We start from the raw sequence: 26281 nt of genomic DNA, 5'->3' as shown, positions 1-26281 counted from the left end.
TTAAAATATTTTAAATAAATGAACACCATTTTAGTTTTCTTAAAATAATAACAAAAATCTACTTTATTGGAGCTCATTCATAGTGTTTGTGTATGTTTTCTCTAATACTTTGGGCAATCAATCCTATCATAATGATGTATACAAAAATGAACTAATGGTACTGTTCTGTAGTTGATATCTGTCACCTGGATCTATTCTAGGTGAACAGATCTAGATTTTATTTTTTTATTTTTACAAAACTTTATTTTTTTTTTAAATATTTATCAATTTAAATTATAAAAATTAAATTAATTTTTTAAATCTAAACATTTATTCAAATTTAGGTATTCTTTGTTTGGATAATTATGATATTACTGCTGATGGTATTCAAGATCTTATTATAGGACGAGGAGATGGTATGGTAGAAGTTTATAGTTATGATGAAGCTGAAGAACCAATGTTCCGTTATGCTTATGTAATTATATACTTTTTGTAATTTACAATTGATTTGATTTATAATTACCATTCTTACTGTACTAAGTGTGAATCATTTTAGTGCCAAAAAGTTTATATAAATTGTCATCTTCTGTAGAGAACTCTAATTATTATAATTTTATTTCATTTTTGTTCACTTTGAACTTTAAATAATACTTTGAATTTAAATATTATTATTGCAGTTGATTCACAGGTTTCACTAATAATATAGTTTTAATGTAGTATTTCTAAAATTCTTCTGTCTTATCNATATTATAACATATTATATTATAATATATTATTATTAATGTATATTATATTATTATTTGTATCTTGCTTTAATCTTAGTAATATTTGTGAGAGGTTATTTATGATTATTCATATTCTGTTTTGTGATAAAGACTAAAATTATAATAAGTTTGAAATGAATACAAATTGAAAAAATGCATATTGCCTGTTAATTAATATGCTATTTTAAATCAATTATATATTAAAAACTTTTTATATTTTGGATTAGAATTGTGGAGAAAGTGTAACTTCTGTGAATGGTGGAAAAGTTGGAAACCCAGGCTATGATGAAATTTTAGTGACCACTTATACAGGTATTAAATATTACATTTATCTTAAGTGATGATTTATAAATTTAACATTATTTAATTATTTTTCTGACTTTAGGATGGTTATTTGGACTGTCAACAGAGCCAGCAAATAAACGTCTTGACCCTAACTTTTTATTAGTTTCTGAAGAATCAGCTCAGAAAATATGTAAACTGAGGTAATTAAACTTTATGTACATTTTTTAATATTAAAGTTATTCAATTTATTTTGGTTACTTTTTCAATTTGTTAGTTAGTTAATAGAAAATATATGATAATGAATTATTTGCTTCAATTTAATATTTTAATTGTTTTGAAATTGAAAATATTAAATAAATTAAAATACTTACTATTTTTTTTTTACTAAATTTGTTTTTTGAAAAAATTAAAGATAATTAAATATCTATGGCATATTTTATGAGTTGATTGCTTTACATTAGTAGTAATTAAAACTGTATAGTTTTTTACTTTATATAAAATTTTTTATAAAAATATATTTAAAATTTTGTAGCTTTATTTCAAACATTTACATTGATAAACTTCTTGTTATTTAATACTATGTAAGTTAATCAGAACAAATTATTAATAGAACCTTACTGCATGATATTTCATGCTTGCTTACTGTATTTCACTCTTAGAAATGTTAATCATAATTTTAATAATAAAAAGAAAATTATTTACTGCATTTAAATGAGAAAAATTTATGGTAACAAACCTACAATACAATAACATTTTTACTTTCCCAGCTGTTAAAGTAACAGAGGGAAATTATAGTGATAAGTCAAATTTTGATTTCCTGTTTTTTTTTTAATTTTTTCACATTTTGACACTCCATGAGCAAAAAAATGTAAAAAAAAATCTTTATAAAATTGTGTCGTCATCTAATTTCCATTATATCATGGAGCAAAAATTTTGAAATTTGGCAGAACTATTTCTATATATGAGAATTAATGTTGTTACATTTTGGAGATTGAGAGTGGTAACAAGAGTCATTGAATTTGTACTGTACAAGAGCCCTTGCTAACTAATCATATCTCAATTGGGATCAGATTTAGTAAAAATTTTCTTGGCATTTACAATTTTTTTAAAAACTCACTCCTACTCAAAAAATAAGGTTTTTGCCATTTATAATAATTAGTATTATAAAAAAGTTATTTTTTAATGAAATCTTATAACAGTTGATGCCACATACACTTTTATTAAACTTAAATATATTTTTTTTTGAATAGAGAAATTTCTCATAATTTAACAAAATTACTTCTTTTAAACTTTTATACTATTTAAATTTTATATTATAGTACTCTGTGTATTTGAAAATGATTAATTTTCTTTCTTGGTTTCCGTAACTTTCTATTTGAGTCCCAGGAAATTTGTACAAGAGCCATTGCTAACTTTTTGAATTATTTTATAATAATTAGTTTTTTCATTGAGATCATATTAATATAAGATAGCTATGCAGATAATATGTAAAAATCTATTAATTAATCTATAAATATTTTTCGTATTTTGACAGATTTTAACATGTTATCTGCAATCTAGTTGTCGGCTAGGCTAGTTGATTTAAAAGAAAGGAGAAAGGATTGCAGAGTTAAATAATAGTTTTAATGCTATTATTATTTCTACTCTACCTCAACTATTTAACTTCTTAAAGATTTATAATAATTATTTGTAAAAATTATCATTATCTTTTTTAAAATTTAAAAGAAAGCATTATTTTTCTTTTAAGAGTCAAAATTAATTTTAATATAATAATCTTATAAGTAAGATTATCTAATATATAAAATAATCTTGTAAGTTTTTATACTAAGCCTATTGTATAAATAGTCTTAGTATTATATTGCATGTATAATAAAAATCTATATATATATATTTATGTAAATATGATTATATGGATATCTTTAATATGTTATATATGTTTAATAACTGTTTATAAATTTAAAGTATAAAGTTTTTTGTTTTCTACAGGAAAATTAAATTATAATTTTAAATACAGTAGTGTTGATTATCTGAATCAATTGGGGACTGGGATAATCAATTGATTATCCAAATCAATTGTTTGGAAAATCAATTTTTCAGATAACCGGTTAGGTATGAAAAAATACATTATTAATATAGTATATTAGTATATCCCAATAATAGTATATTAATATATCCCATGTTTAAATTTTTCTCTGTTGTGTGTTGCTTTGCATTGAATTTTCATCGGTGTTAAGCCTAATGAAAATTTTTATAATAATAATTGTGGCTATTGTATCATTAAAAATTATTTCTTTGTTTTGTACAAACAAAATAAATATATTAAAAAATATAAAAACAAAAAAAAATTTATATTTTAGAAGTTAATCTAGTATCAAAAATGTTCGACTCAGCATGACGCAGTCCAACTGGAAAGCTTTCGGTTAACCAATGTTTTGGATAATCGACGGTGTACTGTATTTTTATATTCTTGACAATAAATATTTGAAGATTTACATATCTGCATAATAAAGATGGGCCATTGATTGCCTACAAAATTTTGATTAATTAAAAATTATATCTTTATGATGATTTTTTCTAAGCTTATTTTTTGCACTAGCACAATTTTCCTTTCACAGGTTTGTTTGGATAGACTACTTGAGAATATTCTGCATATATTATTTCTTACACTGCACTGTCTGCTATACCATTAAATAAGGCTCTTCTAATGTATGCATTTATTTTTCTAACATTTCTTTATTATTAGACTAAGTTATGAAATAAGATATAATATAATTATTAAATATTTTAAGTAAAATATTTCATTTTTGATGTTTAATGATGTTTTTAAATATAATTAATTTTTATAAAAATTTGTGTAAATTAATCATTATATTTTACAGTTATAATATATAAGTAAATTTATATAACTTTTTATGAATAAAACTTTTCTTGTACATTGTATTAATAATATATACTTTTAATAAATGCATGTAGGATTATTTTATTGCATGAATAGCTGATAGATTTCTCCTATTAAATAATTTACGTAAGTTTTATATAACATGAATATGTTTTTATATTCTAAAACTCACGTTTGATTTTTAGTATTAATACAGTTTTGCAAGGGAAATGAGGAAATGGTCCTCAGGGAATACAATAATACTGTGTGTGTGGATGAATGTTGGTATGAACCTTTATTGAACAGAGGGAGAAAATGCAAAGTTAAAAAAGTCTGAGTGTCTTATGAATAAGTTTTATGGACTCTTTGAGCAAGTGTTTTTTCAACTCAGTGCAATTTTTACATAAAATAATTGTAAATTACATGGGTTTTAATTATTGTAAATACAAATACTGTAAAAAAAACTACTTATTTTTCAATATCATTTCTCTGGTTTCTTATTGTTTATATCCTAAGTATATTTCATTTTCATAGCTAATAAAACAAAGAGCTTTAAATTTATTCTTTTTCGAAAAAGGAATTTTCAAAGAAGATAAAATACACATTTTTAATAGAAAATAAATAGATAAAATGTATAAACCTGTAAAATTTGTAATTATTTATGAAAAATTGCATTGAGTTGAGAAAAGTTCATTTATTGAGATGCAAACCATAGATTTCAAAATATGAGTATGGCATGCTACTATCAAGCACACAGTCTTCAACGAATTTTTTAACTTTGATTTTCTTGAAAATGTTTGAGAAGCCACTCTTTCTCTTTGTTCAATAAATGTTTTTCCCAGGCTTATCCACACACAGTATTGTTGAAATTCTTGAAGACCAAGTCATAACCTCCCCTTGTTAGATTAAATATATAACAAAAATAATTTTATTATTTTCAAAAACAAGCTGCAAGCAAGTAATTTTTAACTTTGAAAAAAGTGTTTAAATTTTAGTGTGTTCTTTATTTTTAAATTGATAAAATTTGTAATACATGGTTTTTAAACCATATAAAATCAAATAATAAATGATAAAGAGCAGGCTTAGTTAATTTAGATAATCTTTATTATAATTTTTAAAAGTAAAGTAAAATTTGTAAATAATTATATAATCTTTAATTTTCCTTAATAACCTGTATATATTACTGATAAAAAAGTCCAGAAATTTTCCTTAGTCTAAATAGTATAAAAGTATATTAAAGTTACTATTGTTAAATTTAATTTCCTCTACTATAATCTTAATAACAGTAATTAATTAATAAAAATTTTTAACTAAAAAGAAGAGATGCTGTCAAAATTGTTTAAAATCAGAGATGGTTTTTCTGATGCAATAATTATATTATAGTATATTGCAATATGTTCTTTGTATAAATATCTAGTCTATTAAACTTAAAACTTAAATGGATATAGATTATGTATAAAAAATAAAAGAATTATAAAACAAATTTCAGACTAATTTCTTTTTAGTGACTATCATCATGATTAGACAATTCCTATAAATTTATTTCTTCATAGATTTGGACAGATTTATCACTAGCAACACCAGCAATAAGTAATAATTATATTCTTTGGATTGATCAGTTTAAAAGTGAATTTTTGTTTTGTGGTTATCCTATAAATAAAATAATAATCTAGAAAATAATATTTTTAAATATTACTTCATTTATTTTAGAAAATAATTCATTTCAATTTTGAAAATTGAATGTGATTGATAGTTAAATTATATTAGTTACTGTATTTAGTTTTTTACAAAATTCACACATGTAAATCAATAATAAAGTAATTACAGCCTTATTTTTGTAGTTAGAAAAAATTTAAATTCTTAATAAATTATTTTAACTACTTGGCATTCAATTTCAATAAACTATAGCTGATATGTTATTTGATGGAATATATATATTCAAATAGATTGTTTGTTTATATAAATTGAAAATTTTCACAACTAAAGTTTGTTTGAAAACATTTAATTTTTTAATAAACTATCTTGGCTGGTAGAATAAAAATATTTTTAATAGAAAAGATTAAAGAATTAAAGTTAGATTAATAATTGATAACAGCAGAAATTAATAAAATAATGCATTATTTTTAAATATTGTTTTTTGATTGAAAAAGTCTGATACACATTTTGGATTTAATAATCAAAAATGCTTAAAAGTTACAACTTGTATTTTAAGATAATTAAAAACTTGATCATAGATTGTTTTTGCTAAGGTTTGAAATAATTTCATTCATAAATTTTGGAACAGTTTATTTTATTTTATCATTAGATTAATAAAGTTAAAATAAAAATTTTATGAATTGCTTATATAACTTGAGTATATTCTATAAAATAAATATTTTTATGAATTAAAATTATCAATTAATTTAAAGGTTAAATGGAAAAGTTTAGATCTGATGACATCCTCATTTTATTTACTTAGCAATTAAGCAGTTTCAGCGATTTTATTTCCTTCAATAATTTGATAAGATCAAGTAATAAATCATAACATTTGTGACACAACTACATATTATCGTAACTTTTCAATATATACAAATATTGTAGTACATTAAAAATTATTAAAATAACATATTTTAATAATTTTTAATGTACAAGAAAATACATTATAAATAAATGGAAAATAACATTAATTAAATAACTCATTGTTATCTTCATATATCAACAATGATAAATGTTTATTAGTTTAGTGATTAACATTTACACAACATAAAGTAATTTGAATAATAAATTTTATAACAACAAAATTTGAACTCTTATTTTCTAATTTCATATTTTTTTAATTCTATGATATGATATAATTTTATTATATTCTTATTTTAAAACTGAAATTGATTTTAATGCAATATTTTGTATATGTTTATGTAGTCAAAACTTGAAATGATTCCTTCTTGTATGTAGCTGGACAATGAGAAAAGAATTTAAACATATATATTCATAATATGATTAATAAACATCAAACATAATGCAGTAACCTTTAATTTCACAGATCTCAGTTTCTGTTTGATAGGAAAAATATAAAACCTTTGTATTCCTGAATGAAGCATGCTAAAATGTTGAATTAAAGAGTCACTGAGTAATTTAAAATTTGTTATTAACATATGTTTTAAAACACATTCAATTTAATGAATTTTTGGCTATAACAGACCCACCCTATCCTCAGTTACACCATTAAATAAAAGGTTTACTGTACGTAATTTACTCTATATTAAAAACAAAATTATAAAAATTTTGCATTATCACAAGAATATTTATTTAAAATTTATATTATTTAAAGTGATTGTTAATTTTATTTCATTTAGAATATCAAAACAATCTTTGTTTTAAAGATAAAATGTTATATAATTTAAAAATTATATTGGAATAATGATAAAAAATTGTTTAAAATTGAAAATTATTTCTAACTTTGCCATTTGTTAGCTGATATTAAATTATGTTGTATCATTTATTATTTTTAATGTTGGTAAAGAAATAGTTTAAATATCAATAGTTAGAATAATTGACTGATTAACATTATTGAATATGAGATGATGACAAAAAATTCAAGATAAATTATTTTGGAAAATTACAACTGTTTGTATTAGATTTGAAATTACTATAATTTTATGTGGATAACCCAAAGAAGCATATAGTTCATACTACAGTATACAGGTATCCCCCGTATAACATGGGAGTTACATTCCAAAAAATTCCGTGTTATGTGAATCCGTGTTATACGAAACAAAGAACTAGTACGAAAAGGGGGATTAGGTTCCAAAAATTAAATAACATGCTGTTAAATCTGTATTTAAATCAGATTTATTATTCATTTTTTTCATAGGTAAAATACTTATTTATTATTTAAGTAAATATTTTACCAGAGGATTATACATCCTATATGATGATCTCAGCATGAGCATCTTCAACTGGTAACAGTTTTTGGGTGCATTTGTTAATAGTGGTTCTCTGCAACTCAAGTGTGCTGCTGTTTGTAGGCATTTAGGAATGATGGTGAAAGAAAGATGGTGGCGCCCACACTATCAATAGTATTGTGATGGAGGAATCTATAATTCTAAAATGAGCTTTTAGAGGCAAAAGAAGGGTCCCAATTGTAAAATTTAACCATTAAATAGATTATTTGTTGAAAGAGCATTCAAAGTAGCCATGAAAACAATTAGAATGCTCATGCGTAGTTACGTGGAGGTATAAAAGAACGCACTCTTTATTACATTTCATGTTGTACGAGGGTTTACCCAATTCCCAAACCGTGTTAGAGTGAACCCATGCTATAAAAGCACTATGTTATATGTGGATGTTTCCAATTCTCGAACTGTGTTAGAGTGAACCCGTACTATANTAAAATAATAGCCCTGCTGTTTTCTGTGTATTAACATTAAGTTAAATTAGGTGTTATTATATATATATATAATATTAAACATTACATTTCAAAAATATTAATAGGCTGAACTTAAATAAAAAAGAAGTTCCATGGAAACTGATGACTGGTAAATAAAATCTGGTGTTTCATTTTTTACCAATGGTGTGTCATATTTTCTACCTCATTTTGAAATGCACAAAACTCAGACAAAAGATGGTATATACAGTGGTACCTCAGGATATGAAATTAATCCATTCCGTAACTGAGATCGTAAGGTCGTAAGGGTCACCTTACGACATTTTCATGTCGTAAGGTGAATCATTTTTCCCCATACGATTACATGTAAAACCAAATAATTCATTCCAACATGAAAAGCACACTCAAATTAAAGCTCAGTAGTACATTGAAAAAAAAACTTTAGTAAGGAAAACACTGAAAAATGCATTTTGTAGTTGTAAACGTATAAATAACCATAATAGAATAATAATTGATTTAAAAAATGTAGTTTTATTTGCACTTTACCTTTGAGGATAGACGATGGTGGAGGTATAAACTGGTGACAGAAGAGAGAAAGAAGGGAAATGATACTAAAACTTAACTTATATAACATAATGTTATTTAAAGTTAAAAATAATTTAGAAAATGTAATGAGATATGAAATGAATGCTTTATGTCAAATATCATATACCTATAGTGGCCAAATTGTGGCTTTTGTACACTTATACAATTTCTTTTTATAAACTTGGTACATACTTCTTACATATATATAATATTTCTTGTAAGTTTTCTATTCCTTGGTATGATATAAATATAGGTTGTAAGAATAACTCGCAACTTAACCTTGAACAGTTAATTAAAAGCTATGTTCATAAAGTCAAAGGAGTTAAATGAATGTTTACATAGCCAGTAATGAAATAACAGTAATATTTACCATAGAATGCTGATAACTATAGTATTTTAACTATATATAATATAAAATAACATTCCAATAGAAAATGCAACTTTTACGTTCTAATAGGTGATTTGTGGTTCATGTTATGACAAAGTTTGATCACCCCTATTATATATCTTTTAGATATAAAAAAATTTATTATTCTCATAAATTTTTTAAGATGGAGGTGTTTAATTTATGGGTTAAATAATGTAGACTTTGAAGTTGGTATCAGAATATGAATGCTGCAAAAACTAAAAAAATGAAAGGATTGTTTGATGAAATGTATTTTATTGTATTTTTATTTAAATTGTATTGTATTTTGAGGTATTTTTTTTTAATCTGTTAATCTGATGAGAATTTTGATAACAGTAATAAAAAATGTACTTACCTTNTAATTTTTAAAAATTAAGTAGAAATAAAGTTTAATTATACTAGTTTGAATACTAGCTCTTATACATTGTAGAGAACTAAAAAACATAAAATTGACCATTGGTTTCTAAATAGTTTTCTGAGAGTAATTATATAGAGAAGAGAGAATTACCAGAAACTTATTATCTTTTAAGATACAAGTTTAATTATGAAAGTCTAATAACATCATTTAAAGCATAGATTGACATAGAAAATGAATTGGATAGAACTAAAAACAAGGCAAATATTTGCTCTTGTTTTGAAAAAATTGTAATGACAGATAAATATGTATATAGCATGCAAAAGATTTTAATATTTCTTTTTAAAGATATTCTTATTACATTTTGAAAAATGAAAATCTGTTTGATAAATAACATGCATCACTATAAACCTGCACCTGCTTTGAAATTGACTTTAAACTGTGAGTTATCCATACAAAATTACAAGATATATCAAATTTTTTTTAATACCAGTATTTTTATCCTATTAGATATTTAATTATTAATCTATTTTATTTTGTTAATTTATTACAGGGAAGAAGTTGAAGAATTGCAGCAGCGTGTACTTAAAGAAAGAGAAAAATATCAATTAGCAGCACAGTCTGAATTTGGGGGAGTATCTGCTGTGCCTTTCTTCAAAATAAATGATCAATTTAATCTTAATCATGAAGATGCATCATATCTTCTTACCCTTGAAGTTCAAACAGCAATTGATAATGTTTTAATTCAGGTTAGATTTAATGTCTACTGGTACATATAAATTAATCATAAAATTTGTTAATTACAAAAAGAATACATTTTATTTTTTAGAGTAATGTGCCTGTTGATCTTTTGGATAGTGAAAGAAATTCAGCAGTTGTTAGCTACAGTTCGTGTGATATAGAAGCAAGTATAATTTTTAATTTTTAAACACCATAATTAATAAAAAGTGCTTAATTTATTTATATATATAATGTATCTTTGTTTACATAGAATGGTAATTTTTTGTTAGCAACATACCGATGCCAAGCTAATACTACAAGACTGGAAATTAAAATAAGATCTATTGAAGGTCAATATGGTGTATTACAGGCTTACATTACTCCTAGATTACAACCTAAATGCTGTCAAGTCCGTCAGTATCAAATAAAACCATTATCACTTCATCGACGTACTCACACATTTGATGATAAAAAGTAATTATTATTTTTATTTTAGATTCTATATTAATTTTTATATATATTTCTGTTTTAAAGATAAAATGTTATATAATTTAAAAATTATATTGGAATAATGATAAAAAGTTGTTTAAAATTGAAAATTATTTCTAACTTTGCCATTTGTTAGCTGATATTAAATTATGTTGTATCATTTATTATTTTTAATGTTGGTAAAGAAATAGTTTAAATATCAATAGTTAGAATAATTGACTGATTAACATTATTGAATATGAGATGATGACAAAAAATTCAAGATAAATTATTTTGGAAAATTACAACTGTTTGTATTAGATTTGAAATTACTATAATTTTATGTGGATAACCCAAAGAAGCATATAGTTCATACTACAGTATACAGGTATCCCCCGTATAACATGGGAGTTACATTCCAAAAAATTCCGTGTTATGTGAATCCGTGTTATACGAAACAAAGAACTAGTACGAAAAGGGGGATTAGGTTCCAAAAATTAAATAACATGCTGTTAAATCTGTATTTAAATCAGATTTATTATTCATTTTTTTCATAGGTAAAATACTTATTTATTATTTAAGTAAATATTTTACCAGAGGATTATACATCCTATATGATGATCTCAGCATGAGCATCTTCAACTGGTAACAGTTTTTGGGTGCATTTGTTAATAGTGGTTCTCTGCAACTCAAGTGTGCTGCTGTTTGTAGGCATTTAGGAATGATGGTGAAAGAAAGATGGTGGCGCCCACACTATCAATAGTATTGTGATGGAGGAATCTATAATTCTAAAATGAGCTTTTAGAGGCAAAAGAAGGGTCCCAATTGTAAAATTTAACCATTAAATAGATTATTTGTTGAAAGAGCATTCAAAGTAGCCATGAAAACAATTAGAATGCTCATGCGTAGTTACGTGGAGGTATAAAAGAACGCACTCTTTATTACATTTCATGTTGTACGAGGGTTTACCCAATTCCCAAACCGTGTTAGAGTGAACCCGTGCTATAAAAGCACTGTGTTATATGTGGATGTTTCCAATTCTCGAACTGTGTTAGAGTGAACCCGTACTATAGAAGTGCTGTGTTATACAGGGGTTACCTGTACCCTCATGTCCAAAGTAGCCATTAAAATCATGACACTTACCAACATGCAGTTTAGAAGGTATTGTCTCAAATATTCCATTTTGCCTGTTTCTTTTATTTTATTTTGTAATCATTGTAGATGTAATTATAAATTAAGTAAAACAAGGGGGAAAAAACAACATTTGAAACAGAAATGCTTAAATTGCATNTTTATTATTATTCTGATGATTTTGACAATAAATTTTAAAACAAATATTAGATATTAAATTACATTGCAATACATCCTTAAACAGACACTATCTATTTTTTAATTTAAAATATTTTAAATAAATGAACACCATTTTAGTTTCTTAAAATAATAACAAAAATCTACTTTATTGGAGCTCATTCATAGTGTTTGTGTATGTTTTCTCTAATACTTTGGGCAATCAATCCTATCATAATGATGTATACAAAAATGAACTAATGGTACTGTTCTGTAGTTGATATCTGTCACCTGGATCTATTCTAGGTGAACAGATCTAGATTTTATTTTTTTATTTTTACAAAACTTTATTTTTTTTTTAAATATTTATCAATTTAAATTATAAAAATTAAATTAATTTTTTAAATCTAAACATTTATTCAAATTTAGGTATTCTTTGTTTGGATAATTATGATATTACTGCTGATGGTATTCAAGATCTTATTATAGGACGAGGAGATGGTATGGTAGAAGTTTATAGTTATGATGAAGCTGAAGAACCAATGTTCCGTTATGCTTATGTAATTATATACTTTTTGTAATTTACAATTGATTTGATTTATAATTACCATTCTTACTGTACTAAGTGTGAATCATTTTAGTGCCAAAAAGTTTATATAAATTGTCATCTTCTGTAGAGAACTCTAATTATTATAATTTTATTTCATTTTTGTTCACTTTGAACTTTAAATAATACTTTGAATTTAAATATTATTATTGCAGTTGATTCACAGGTTTCACTAATAATATAGTTTTAATGTAGTATTTCTAAAATTCTTCTGTCTTATCATTTATCAAAACAGATAATTGTCTATCCCTTTCAAGTTCAAACATAGTCTTTCACAAAATTTTTTTCCAGTAGAAATATTGAATATAATTATGAAAAATTTTCATTAGGAAATAATTTCTGAAATTTTAGATGAACCGAGCTTTTGAAACTAAACTTTGACTGAAACCCTCCTTAAAAGCAAACTCATTTAAAAAATTCTCAACAGTAATGTACAGATTGAAGCTCTGAAAAAACAAAATAAAAAATTACATAAACAAAATATTGTCAAAATAGCAATTAATAATATCATCTACTGTATTACCAACCTGATTAAATAGTTATTATTCTAAATATGCTGATCAAATTTTATCTAGCCATATTATTATTTATAACAACACTATATGATATTTATAATAATAATGTATATAACATTATTTACTATATTTATTGTATATAATGTTATAATAAATGACTGGGGACGACTCCTTCGCCCACGTTATTATTTTTGTAGTTGTAGCACTTTTTTAGATGTGGCTCAATTTTTGTCACATACTATTCAATATAATAATTCACAGCATATGATTTCAATGACAGAAAGTAATCTTATGTAAACAGAAAAATTTTAAATATTTCTTGGAAATTTATGGAAAAGTGTGGAGCATAGATTAAAGATGATTACATATGAATTTAAAATAACTGTAATTTTGATTGTTTCTAGTGAAAATAAGAAATATAACTAGCAAAAATTATTGTGACATCATCACAATGCCAGATTGCATTGTGATGATGTCACAATAATTTTTGCAATATTTTTAATTTATTATCCTTGCAATATTTTTAATTTATTTAATTTAAAATATATGCTAACCAACTGAAATTAGTAGTGTCTTGCTCCTATGCATCATACATTTTCTGATAACAACAGAGTAATGTCGGTCATCTATGTAATTTTGTTCTGGGAAAATTTTTGAATTAAAATTATGACTTTCAGTCTAGACCAGAAGTTTGTATATAGTTAATTAGGGCGTCTTGTTCCTAAGCTTTCCTTATCTGGTCTCAACTTTCATCTATCTAACGATGTTCTCAAGATTAAGGAAGGTCAGACAGATAACAGTGGGAATTTATAGGTCTACAATTTTTTAAATTGCAGCTCAATGATTTTATACCTTTTCAATTCCTCCTCTTGGAATCATACCATAATTTCAATAATTTACAATCACTTTTCACTTATCCATTTTCCATTTAACAATTTCAGAAAGATAAAGATAAAAGAATTATCTATTTTAAGTTGTTAACTAAGATAATTTAAGATAATTGAGTAATAGTGTCCAAAAACTGATGGGGCACATGCATTGGTATCTTTTGAATCTGTCTTGAGCAACATCCAAATTCTCAAAACCCTGGATACACCACTGACTAACAGTAATATAATATTTAACTCTCCAGTTTTATTTATGACATTTTTGCTATTTATAAATTGTTGTCCTTCATTATTTGTCTTTAAATTAATGAGTTATCAGAAATTTTGTTTTAATACAATATTAAAATTTTACAGCAAAATTTTATGGGCCATTTGTTCTGTATACATATAATGTTATGAATATATAAATTTTATTTATTATTATTCTGATGATTTTGACAATAAATTTTAAAACAAATATTAGATATTAAATTACATTGCAATACATCCTTAAACAGACACTATCTATTTTTTAATTTAAAATATTTTAAATAAATGAACACCATTTTAGTTTCTTAAAATAATAACAAAAATCTACTTTATTGGAGCTCATTCATAGTGTTTGTGTATGTTTTCTCTAATACTTTGGGCAATCAATCCTATCATAATGATGTATACAAAAATGAACTAATGGTACTGTTCTGTAGTTGATATCTGTCACCTGGATCTATTCTAGGTGAACAGATCTAGATTTTATTTTTTTATTTTTACAAAACTTTATTTTTTTTTTAAATATTTATCAATTNTCTGAAGTATAATTTTTTATTGTTTTTATATTTTTCAATATATTTATTTTGTTTGTACAAAATAAAAAAATAATTTTTAACGATACAATAGTCTTTGTTAGGCTTAACATCGACGAAAATTCAACGCGAAGCGACAGGCAACAAAAAAATTTCGAAATCGGATACGTTAAACTATTTTTTCGTACGTAAATCAGTTATCCGAAATATCAGTTATCCGGACAACCCCAGTCCCCAATTGATTCGGAAAATCGACGCTCTACTGTATTGGAAAAATAATGATGTTGGAAGGCTTACATATATAAAAAAATCTAGCAATGCGTTGCTGTACTTTCTCAGCAACATTTAAAATGGCGCCATCTGTTATCATATTAGAAGGCTTACATATATAAAAAAATCTAGCAATGCGTTGCTGTACTTTCTCAGCAACATTTAAAATGGCGCCATCTGTTATTATATTAAAAACTTTTTATATTTTGGATTAGAATTGTGGAGAAAGTGTAACTTCTGTGAATGGTGGAAAAGTTGGAAACCCAGGCTATGATGAAATTTTAGTGACCACTTATACAGGTATTAAATATTACATTTATCTTAAGTGATGATTTATAAATTTAACATTATTTAATTATTTTTCTGACTTTAGGATGGTTATTTGGACTGTCAACAGAGCCAGCAAATAAACGTCTTGACCCTAACTTTTTATTAGTTTCTGAAGAATCAGCTCAGAAAATATGTAAACTGAGGTAATTAAACTTTATGTACATTTTTTAATATTAAAGTTATTCAATTTATTTTGGTTACTTTTTCAATTTGTTAGTTAGTTAATAGAAAATATATGATAATGAATTATTTGCNATAATAGTGAGGGCTTATCAGACCAAATGATGGGCACAAACGCTCAGAGATTAAAGTGAAAAAAATTTAATAAACACAAAAGGTTACTACATAGGTATGAAAACGAAAACTATGTAGTAACCTTTTGTGTTTATTAAATTTTTTTTACTTTAATCTCTGAGCGTTTGTGCCCATCATTTGGTCTGATAAGCCCTCACTATTATCTGCCTCACGGTTGTGGATATTTTAATTTAATTGATATTATTATATTAAGGGCTAGAAGCAACTTTTGTAATAATAAAGAAATGTCTGATAACTTAATATTTGCTTATGTTGTATTCAGTTTTCTCATTTCATATTAGTTCATTTTATATAGGTGCAACAATCTCATTTTATTTAATTTAAAATTGTATTTTGAGATACCATGAAGTGTTGATACTGAACACTGGACTTTTTTACATTCACTTTATTTTCTTATATACTTTAAATGTATAAACCAATTGTTCCAAATGCCAATACGTGTTTCGGGCTAGTGCTCCCAGTGGCATAGCATAGTGGGGGCGGCAGGGCACCCCCTAAAAGTGCTCTGTGCAGCACTTTTAGGGGGTGGCAAAATTTCACAATAAATAATAATAATATCTTGTAAAAATTTGAACCATTTTATTTCATATTTTTGTCACACCTATGATTTGGATTGATTGAAATGAGCACAGAATTTTTTATTACAGCTGTCCCTTGATAATCCGACAGGTATGGGACCAAAGGGGTGTCGGATTACCAAAAGTGCGTGGATTACCGAAAGTGATTACATATTTGGCATTGTTTTGCTAGCAGTAGCCTACAATATTTCCTATTCCAACTGTTTGAACAGAACTGCTCACAGAAAACACAAGAAATGTGTGTCATCATGTAAGAATTGGGTGGGGAGATTCACATTGCGACATGCTTCTGTGCAAGCAGACACGTAACGGGGACGGGTACCTTGAAGGGAGGTGCGTCGGACTACTGAGCATGTCAGATTACAAAACGTCAGACTATCAAGGGACAGCTGTACTTATTCTGTGACGAAACTGAATTTTAGTCTTTTAAATTGAGATACCTAAATAAGGGGGTGGTGAAATTTTCCTCTGCCCCGGGCAGCTGACACCCACGCTATGCCACTGAGTGCTCTCATATGTTGGCTAACAATATTTATTAATACATACTGGTATCAACATTTTATGATGTCTCAAAATATAATTTAAAGAAGGACATGGTTTCAACATGGAGAAGAATTCATTTAAAATTGTTTTGATAGGTGAATAGGGAATTTATAGCACTTTAATGTTATTTAAGGAACTTGGGTAGGATTTTACTAGAATATGATACAAATTTTGACTTAAGAAATTATGGATAAGCCCATTCCTATTTGAGATTTCAGTCACTGTTTATTGTGGTAACATTGGTTCAAGACTGTTTTGATGATAATAAGTGTCTGATAACATATTCAGCAGCTGCCATTTTGCAGGTTAGTGTACAGGGGCATGTGTTTGTAGAAGGGTTGGTCAACCAGTTAATCTCAAAAAAATTTTTGATCAATCACCATGGTATTTGTTATTTACAATTTCATAATGCTTATATTTTTTGAGAGTATTAAACATAAGATTGTGTTATTAATCAATCACGTGGCTTCTTTTCCATCTTTATTTAATTGGTATGTAGAAAGTAAACATAAAACTATCACTCAAATATGAAAAACTACAATCTCGAATAGTGAAAAAAAGAAACAAGAAGCAATCTCACAAAAATAAAGAAATCAAAAATGTAGTTTATGAAATCCCATGCACTTGCAAAAATCCAAATACCTATATTGGAGAAACAAAGCATAAATTAAAAACAAGAATAAAAGAACATTCAGCAGATATGAAATATCATATATTGCAATCAGTCTTCCATGATCATTGTGTCATAAATAATTGCAATATTGACAAAGATAACACAAAAATTTTATACAAAGAAAGGAATATATATAACAGAAAATTCAAAGTGTGGCCATAATTAATTCAAAAAATTGCATAAATAAAAATTTAAGCATAAACATAAATAAAAATTGATTAAATATATTATAAAAGGAAAAAAATTTTTAAAAAGAAGTATTATATTCTTGGAGGTTTATTGGACTCCACCAGAGGGCTTTTCAGCTCATTTGACTATTTAATAGTTACCCTATTTGATTATGTAAATTCTGACTGTTGTGAATAGTCAGAAACACTACCTGATAGTGCTAAACAAAAGTTCAACCAAAAGTGGAACAAGTTATACCAAGGAAATCTGTACAAATTCTGAGAAAGTTCTTAAATTTGTAAATGAGCCAACAAATACATCTGAAAGGACTTAACAACACATATTTGTTGCCTTTGATAAGAGGAATGAATATAATTAACAGTAAGACTATAACCCAGTAAGACTTAATATTTATTAAATACCTGTAGTTTCATGTATTTTTTATATATCGCTTTATAATTTTAACTAGATGTACTGAAAATTAAAATGTTCGTGTAACCACCTCATCCTTCTAGTTTGTAAATGCAAACTTATGGTGTACAAGTGCCATTTCGTGGTTAATGGTACGTGTGAATTATATACATGTATTTTATATTGTTTGTGCAATTTACTTGTAAAATATAATATTTTAAATACTGTATATATTACTTGTTTGTTTTAGTTGACTGATGAGGGCCAAAAGCCCGAAACGTGTAGAAATACCATATCAATTAAATAAAGATTGGAAAAGAAGCCATGTGATTGATTAATAACATAATCTTGTGTTTAATACTCTCAAAAATTTAGTACAATACTGTTTCGAAATAACAAATAAAGCTTATATTTTTATCAAATTTTAAAAAGTTTTATTAAATTGCTTTCAGTATTAAATCATGAATGAGAGAAAACATGAATTGAATACTTGCTTATACTGTATATATCTTGGTAAGTTTTCAGTTGTTACAGATGTTACCTTAAACTTACAATATGTAGTGACATCACTTTTGTCTCACAATAGTTCACTATTAGTTTCAATATAATGAAAGTTGATCATATTAACAAAAAGTTTGCCATTCCCTGACCTACAGTATCAATAGAATAACACATTAATTAAGCTATAATCATAAAACTACAATTAAAGCTAAAATAAATAAATTTATGATGTTTTTAATAAATAAAAATAGGTATAGTATTACAATGGTAACGCTAATGTTTATTTGTTTATTTAAAGTTTGTAATGTTCTAAAAATCTTATTTGGGAGTAACAGTCACAGAACAGCGGTTCTCAACTGCACCCAGTTATGCACTGATGTGATCCTAATTTGTCAGTTATAAATATTATAAATATCCTACTTTAATCTGATGATAATAAATGGTAAGCTGATCACAACCAGCAAGATTTTACACAGGGAATATAGAACTGGTTTGGAAAAACTAGTTTGGATTACATTAAGTTGCTGATAACATTAACCAGGGATCACAGTAAGTGGTGACCACTGTATATGATAATAGACAGAGCCGGCCCTACCACAGGGCAAACGGAGCAGCCGCTCCAGGCGCTAAGTCCTAGGGGGGTGCCTCAGTGGTAAAGAAAATTAAAGACTATAAATTAGGGGCAACCAAAGGGGGCACCATAATAGGATCTCGCTTCATCTTAAAACTTGTCTCGTGCTGGCACTGATAATAGAATACTATAATATATTTTTACTTAAGCTCTACCATTTGCATCAATGATGTACGATTGGCATATCAGTTACTAGTTGTACTGTATGTGGTGAAGTATTCATTTATACCAAATTTTGATTATTATATTAATCCCTGTGATAAATAAGTTTATCAAACTTGAGTTTTAATTAAAATTGTTTGACAATTTGCTGGAGTAACAGTCAGTGGTACAAAACAATTGTTTACCACTCTAGTAAAGCTTTGAATTTTACACTTGCCTTGTAAGTCACCTCCTAATTTTGGAGAGTGTTTCTTTATCTTAAAAACTTCAATAAATACCACATATGCTGGTTTATTTGTTTTCTTAATTTAATTCGGTTCAAATCATAGTGATACAGATCAGATAATTATTTAAAGTTAAATTTCTTAAGAAATATCTTTTTATGTTTAGTATAATGTCATGCTTATTATCATTTACTACAACCAGGATGTTTTGAATAAACAAATTTTACTGCACAATTAAAATCTATTTAAAATTTTTTAACACTGCAGATATTTTTTCATTTGAATTTTACATCAAATAGTAATAATATTCTAAGAGTGCAGTTATATTTAAAGTATTAAATACAACTAATAATTTACTGTTATGTTAATAATTTGTTTCTGTATTAATCATAATTTATCTGATAATTTATTCACCATTTTGAAATTTCTTTAATATATCCAATATTTTAATTTACTGATTAAGTTTACTTCTATGAATCAATATTTATCTTTATATAATTGTAAACTGTCATATAATTAACAAATTAAAATCTAATTATTCTCATTTGCTACTTATCACTAAAACATAATTTTTATATTTTAAGTAAAATTTAGTTCTTTTAATTAATTTTAAAACAGCCTTGTCTTAAAATAATTTTTGAATAAATTTATAATTAAAAAATTGAATTATGTTTTATATTTTAAATTATTTTTGTTTTAGCATACTATTTATAAACACTACAATTTTTTCAGGCCATTAAACACACTTACATTACGAGGAATGTTTACATTAGGAGAAATGCATGCCTGGATTGTATTCTGCCTACCAGAAGTACCAGAGAGAACTCCAGCAGGCGATTATGCTTCGTTATACTTTGTTTCTACATTTTTAGATACTGTTCTTAGTTGTTCTTACAAGTAAGATACGTTTAACAAGTTTTACATCTATTCTCTGAGTTTGAAATTAAGAATTAGTTAAATCCTGATTCAGTTTTTATTTAGTAATATGCCTGAGAAAGTTTTCAATATAGCCCATTTGTTTAACAATAGTGTTATTCTTATTGTAATATCAAGTTATGTATTGATAAATTTAATTGTCAAATAATTCAGAATGATTGGGAAATAAATTTAAATCCATGATTCTCTATTTCATATATAAATAATATCATATGATATTTTGCCCTATTTTTATCATCTGATTATTTTGACTTTTTTTTGTTATTCTAAGCATTATTGAAGGTTTTTTGACAAAACATAGCTTTATCATATTTAAATTAGTATCAATATAGTTATCTCAATTGTAATTAATGCTAAAATTGTTATGTAATTAATAGCTTTTTACGATATATATAAATTATATATACAGTGGTATCTCATGATACGAAATTAATTCGTTCCGAAACTGAGATCATATCATGAAATGCCGTAAGGTGAATCATTTTTTTCCCATACGATTACATGTAAAATCAANTAATTTGTTAATTGAAATTATTTTTTTATTGATTTTAATTAAAGAATATAATTGAAAGTAATTTATGTGATTTAATATATTTTATTATATTTTATAGGAAAGGTGAAGCAACATTTAAATCAGATAGCATATCAACTATTTCCATTTTGAAAGATGTTTTATCAAAAGAAGCAACTAGAAAAAAAATTTCTTTGGATATTTCTTGTGGTTAGTGAAGTAAAATTTTTATTAATTTACTTTAATAACTTAAATATTTTTATATAAAATAAAATTTGAATAATTCAATAATTAATTTTAAAATGTGATTTGTTGTTTAGTAATTTGATAAAATTGAAATAATAAAGACTTGTAATGCTTATCTGTGTAGGTTGTTTATAAAACATTTTTATTAGTCTGTAGTAAATAAAAATAAGTTATCGTTCCATTTTTAGTATTATATTGTTCTAAGCTAGAAAGATTAGAATAGTAAAACCTAAAACCAGTGTTACTGCTAATGTTAATGCTAAAAATTAGCTGAAATTAAGAAACAATCTCAAACTGCAGTTCATTACATAGCAGGAAATGCTTTCTAAGCATAATTTTTAGAACATAATTTTAAATTTCATAGATAGAAGATAAAATATCAAAAACTTATCTAAAAGAATCAAGTTTATATATATCATTTCTGTTTGCTGAAACTTTTTTGAGGAAGATCACTGGAACGGCTAACAAGGAAGGTGTCACTTGGAAAAACGAGACATTTTATAGAATGATATGAAATAGTAATGTTAAGATATAAATGTTGATTTAACTTTTAGTGACATAATCTTTGCAATACTAATTTATAATAAAAATAATTCAATGCAAATATAGAATATGAGAGTCATTAAATGAGTCAAAGATTGAAGGAACTTAATCAATTTACATAGAGAACATAACAGAAGTGGTTTAGCATGTATGAAGCCTTACTTTTATGTGTAATACTTTGATATCCCTAAATTTTTTTTGTGCGCCAAATTTAGACTTTCATACGTTTTCAGATGACAAAAATATTGAGCTATCTTGCAGTGGCACTTTCTGCTAGTTTTGGTAACATCAAAGTCATTTGAGAAAATTAATTTTTATTGTCAGTATTCTGTTTGACATACTATTTTAACATTTAAAATAATGCTTTATGCATTGTAACATATTTTCTGTAAAAAAGCAAAATTTTCCTTCCTTAATAAAATATTCTATAATTTTGCTTTTTAGCTTTTCAGGAAAATAATTCCCTTTATAACATACAAGTTTATTGCTCAACTTTTATACATTCAGCTTTTGTATATGTTTTTAGAAAAACATTGCATCTGAAAGTCAGGGACTACCTTACATAAATGGAAGTTATTAAAATTAAAAATTGAAAATAAAAATATATTTTAATGTAAATACCATCAGCCAATTTTTAATTTTAATCAACTATTGTGAATTATGGCATTAGCATTTATTATAATTTAGTAATCTTTAAAACATTTTTTTTATTATATCAAAGAAATTTTCATTATAGAAATTATTTTCCCAATAAATGTTTAAAAATAAAAATATTTTCGTGATATTGAAAGGTATAAAATCCTTCAAATATTTATACATGAGGGTAAGTCAAAACAAATTGAGAATGACTTTTTTTCTTACATGATAACCACTTCAAGCAAAGTGACCATTGTTTTTTTTTTTAAAGTATTTCTCAAAATTTAGAGTATTTCTGCCATTGTTTCTGCACTTCTGTAGTCCTAAAAGATATATGGTAGCTCATTCTTAGAGATGTTCTTCAAAATTTTCTCCAATGCCACTACCGTTGGAAACAGAAAATGTTTTCCTATATCTTTAACTTTAGTGCAGGAAATAGTAAAAAGTTACAGGATGTCAATTCTGGGCTGTACAGTGGATGTGGGATGTGTAAATTGTCTTTCTCAGCTAAAAACTCATCACATTAGCAACATGATAATATGGCAAGTCACAGTGTTAACAACATGAGATATATGTTGTCGTTAATCTTTCTGGATTACATCCAAGCATTCATTTGACTGAAAATGAGAGAGACAGATACACTGAAGAAGTATCCAGCAAACAATGAAATATGAGTTTGCATTACACTATACAGTAGATAGATACCAAACTGTCTGAGTTATTTTGATCTATATTTTTAATATTAATGACACAAAAAGTAACAAATACCAATAAGAGATAATATATGGTTATATTATGGTAAATAAAAATAAGTTATTGTTCTATTTTTAGTATTATATTATTCTAAGCTAGAAAGCTTAGCATGGTAAAACCTAAAACTAGTGTTACTGCTAATGTTAATGACCATAATATTAACATGATATTATGAATTGTGGTCACTTTTATATAGCCACTTATTACAGCTTTCAAAGTGTTTTCTTTAGGATTTCATATTCCCATCATTATTCATAATAAGTATGACATAAGCAACATTAATGATATTGGTTTGTTAAACCACTTTTTGTTATTGATTGATTGAACTATTTGAATCATACAATTTTTTCAGTTATTCATTTCATTAACTATTTTCTTTTTGTTATCATTCCTTTACTTGCTTACTTATTTGTTAGTTATAAAACTAACAAATAAATAAGCAACAGATATTATAAAATATCTGTAATTTGATTATTGATAATTATTAATATGTCAAATCATATTCTAGATTTCTCATATTTTGTTTAAGAATGAAAAACATTCTTTTGTATCCTTGATTTATCTACAAGATTTTCAGAAAATGAATTTCCATGATAAAACTGTATAATAGAAATTATAANTGATTAAAGCAAGAACTAGATGTATACAGGACAGTTCATTTTAATTAATCAATCCACTTGAATAACGTGAAAAATATGCATTCTACAAAAGAATCATTGAACCAAAAAATGTTAGTGTTCAAGGAGGCTGCAAGATGGTGATTAAATTTTTTGAGCTTTTTTCCTTTTAATAATAATTTCAGTAGTATTTATTAATTTTTTAGTATTACTAAATAATAAACTAAACTTTGATAAACTTCTGTATAATGCTGATTGAAATAAATTACTCTATTGTATCTTCTTTTCTGTGTCATTGCAGAAAACACGCCACTAACTTGGACAATCTCCATCCCTATCAGTCCAAGTTAGAAAGGGTTTACTGTAATAACAAATACATTTATTGTACATACTCTATATATTACATATGGTTAAAGTTTGCACCATAGTTTAGAATAAGAATAATAGCAAATGTTGTTAATAATTATATAAAATCCTAAAGTTAACAGTTTAAAGTACTGAATGTAAACTTTGTCGAGAAATAATTGTAATTGCCATTTTTATCAGTTTTACCTGCACTTTCTGCTAGTTTCATTAGCTGAAATTGTGATTAAAATTTAAAAAATGTGGCAAATTTAATCTAAAAATTGATTCTTTTCTTGTAATATGAGATCCAAATTTTTACTCACCTAAGAAATTGCATGATTTAATCTTTAAGATAGGTTTAAATTTGGAAATAATTACTTTTAATAAAATATATCACACAAATGATTTATTGCTTATATACTTTTTGAAAGTATTATCATAACATTTTAAAAAATTATAGAAGTTTGTGTATTTAAAATGAAATGCAAAGAAGAATAAAAACCAACAATATACAAATTTTATAAATTTAGATAAAAAGATAAAGTATAATAGTTTTCTATTTGATATATAAATAAATAGGATATTCATAATACATTAAAAATTTATAAATTTATCATCAGATATTCTCACATTTTATGTTTAAATTATACATATTAAAATGATTTAGGAAGTAAAAATCATTAAAAATAAACACTTTACAAAGTTAAATGTTATGCAATGTAAGATACAGATCATGTCCTAAATTGTTTATATAACAGTGTTTATATTTTTCATGTTAATTTGTTTGTTAATAAAGTATTGACTTTTAAATTTTAGAAAGTTTATTTAATATTAATACGTTAGTAAAAGAAATTTGCAAATTTAACTGGAATAAATTAATTTTAATTATCTAGTATAAATGAATTTAAAACGTAATCAGCATGTTTTCATTAGCAATTTTCTTGTCAGATTTCATTAAAAATCTATCCATTGGTAAATGAACCTATATTATGTGATAATTTAAGCTACTAAAGAAATGACATAACATGTTATGAAATCAAAATTGAAAAATTATTTTAATACAGGAATACACAATCTAAATCTTTTGTAATTGTTTGTTTAAATATATAAATTTGAAATATAATATAATATAAATGTTTTGGAATGCTTTATTCTAGTTGCAAATTTCATCTGTAGTCTAATCTGAATATATTTTGAATAATAATAGCAAAGATACTCATTCAAATTTTGATTTCTTTGAATAATTTTAAGAAAATGTAATATTAATAAATTACCAATTTTTTGATAATATATTTAATAGTTTAAATGTCTTTTAAGTGGATTGATTAATATCTTTTTACATATTTTAACTTAAATAACTTATATAATAGAAGAAAGCATTTTTATAATTCTACAAATTATAAAATGGTTTATTTTTTAATAACTTAAAATTAAACTTACCAAAAAATCATTTTTTAATAATATTTCAATGCTCTGTATATGTGTTGTAAATTATCTTTTTTTGACTAATGTAACAGAAGAATAATTTTTTATTTTAGATATTAATGAAGAAAGTATTGCACATACTTTAAATTTGATTCATCCAAAATTAGAATATCAGTTATTGTTAGCAAAGAAAGTTCAAGTGATTGATGCCTTAAAAGTAAGAAATAAATAATTTTATATACTGTATATTCTATAGTAAATATATATATATTATTCATGTACATTTAGTTCTAGTAATTATGTGATGGAAGATTCCTGGAAGTGAATAACAGATTTATTTAACACATTTTAAAATAGAGAATTGCAGAAAATTACTGTACTCATTTAAGCACTGAAAAATATTTATAAGAAATAGTTTGAAACATGTAAGAATAAGCATTACATAACATATTAGGATAATAAATGATTTGTTCATCATATTTATTGAATTATAGCATATGCTATGTTGATCTGAATATAAAATCATTTGAATTGCATTCAAAAATTATCTATTTAATTTTATTTAGTCTATCTAATTTT

The 26281-nt window shown here is 25.0% G+C and overlaps 1 protein-coding gene across 1 annotated transcript; it reads left to right on the top strand.

Annotated features, from left to right (window-relative positions):
- Positions 1-327: 327 nt before the first annotated feature.
- On the top strand, positions 328-26002 carry LOC111620296 (Bardet-Biedl syndrome 7 protein homolog). The gene is made up of 10 exons (XM_023362200.1): positions 328-454; positions 971-1055; positions 1129-1228; positions 10172-10367; positions 10448-10522; positions 10610-10812; positions 20423-20587; positions 21238-21347; positions 25816-25919; positions 25991-26002. The coding sequence occupies exons 1-10, from the start codon at positions 398-400 to the stop codon at positions 25994-25996; spliced, it is 1101 nt and encodes a 366-aa protein (XP_023217968.1). The 5' UTR covers positions 328-397; the 3' UTR covers positions 25997-26002.
- The last annotated feature ends 279 nt before the right edge of the window (positions 26003-26281 follow it).

Source organism: Centruroides sculpturatus, unplaced genomic scaffold, assembly GCF_000671375.1.
Source record: "Centruroides sculpturatus isolate CEXI.00-Female unplaced genomic scaffold, Cexi_2.0 scaffold4, whole genome shotgun sequence".
NCBI lineage: Eukaryota > Metazoa > Arthropoda > Arachnida > Scorpiones > Buthidae > Centruroides > Centruroides sculpturatus.
Note: the sequence above shows the minus strand (reverse complement) of the source record. Positions and strands in the feature narration are given on the sequence as shown.

Excerpts from the sequence above, each read along its gene's own strand:
- LOC111620296 (XM_023362200.1), top strand. The coding sequence starts at position 398 with ATGGTAGAAGTTTATAGTTATGATGAAGCTGAAGAACCAATGTTCCGT. Across the intron at positions 10,368-10,447 it reads TTGATAATGTTTTAATTCAG|AGTAATGTGCCTGTTGATCT; the intron begins GTTAGATTTAAT and ends TTTATTTTTTAG. Across the intron at positions 21,348-25,815 it reads TTCTTTGGATATTTCTTGTG|ATATTAATGAAGAAAGTATT; the intron begins GTTAGTGAAGTA and ends TTTTTATTTTAG.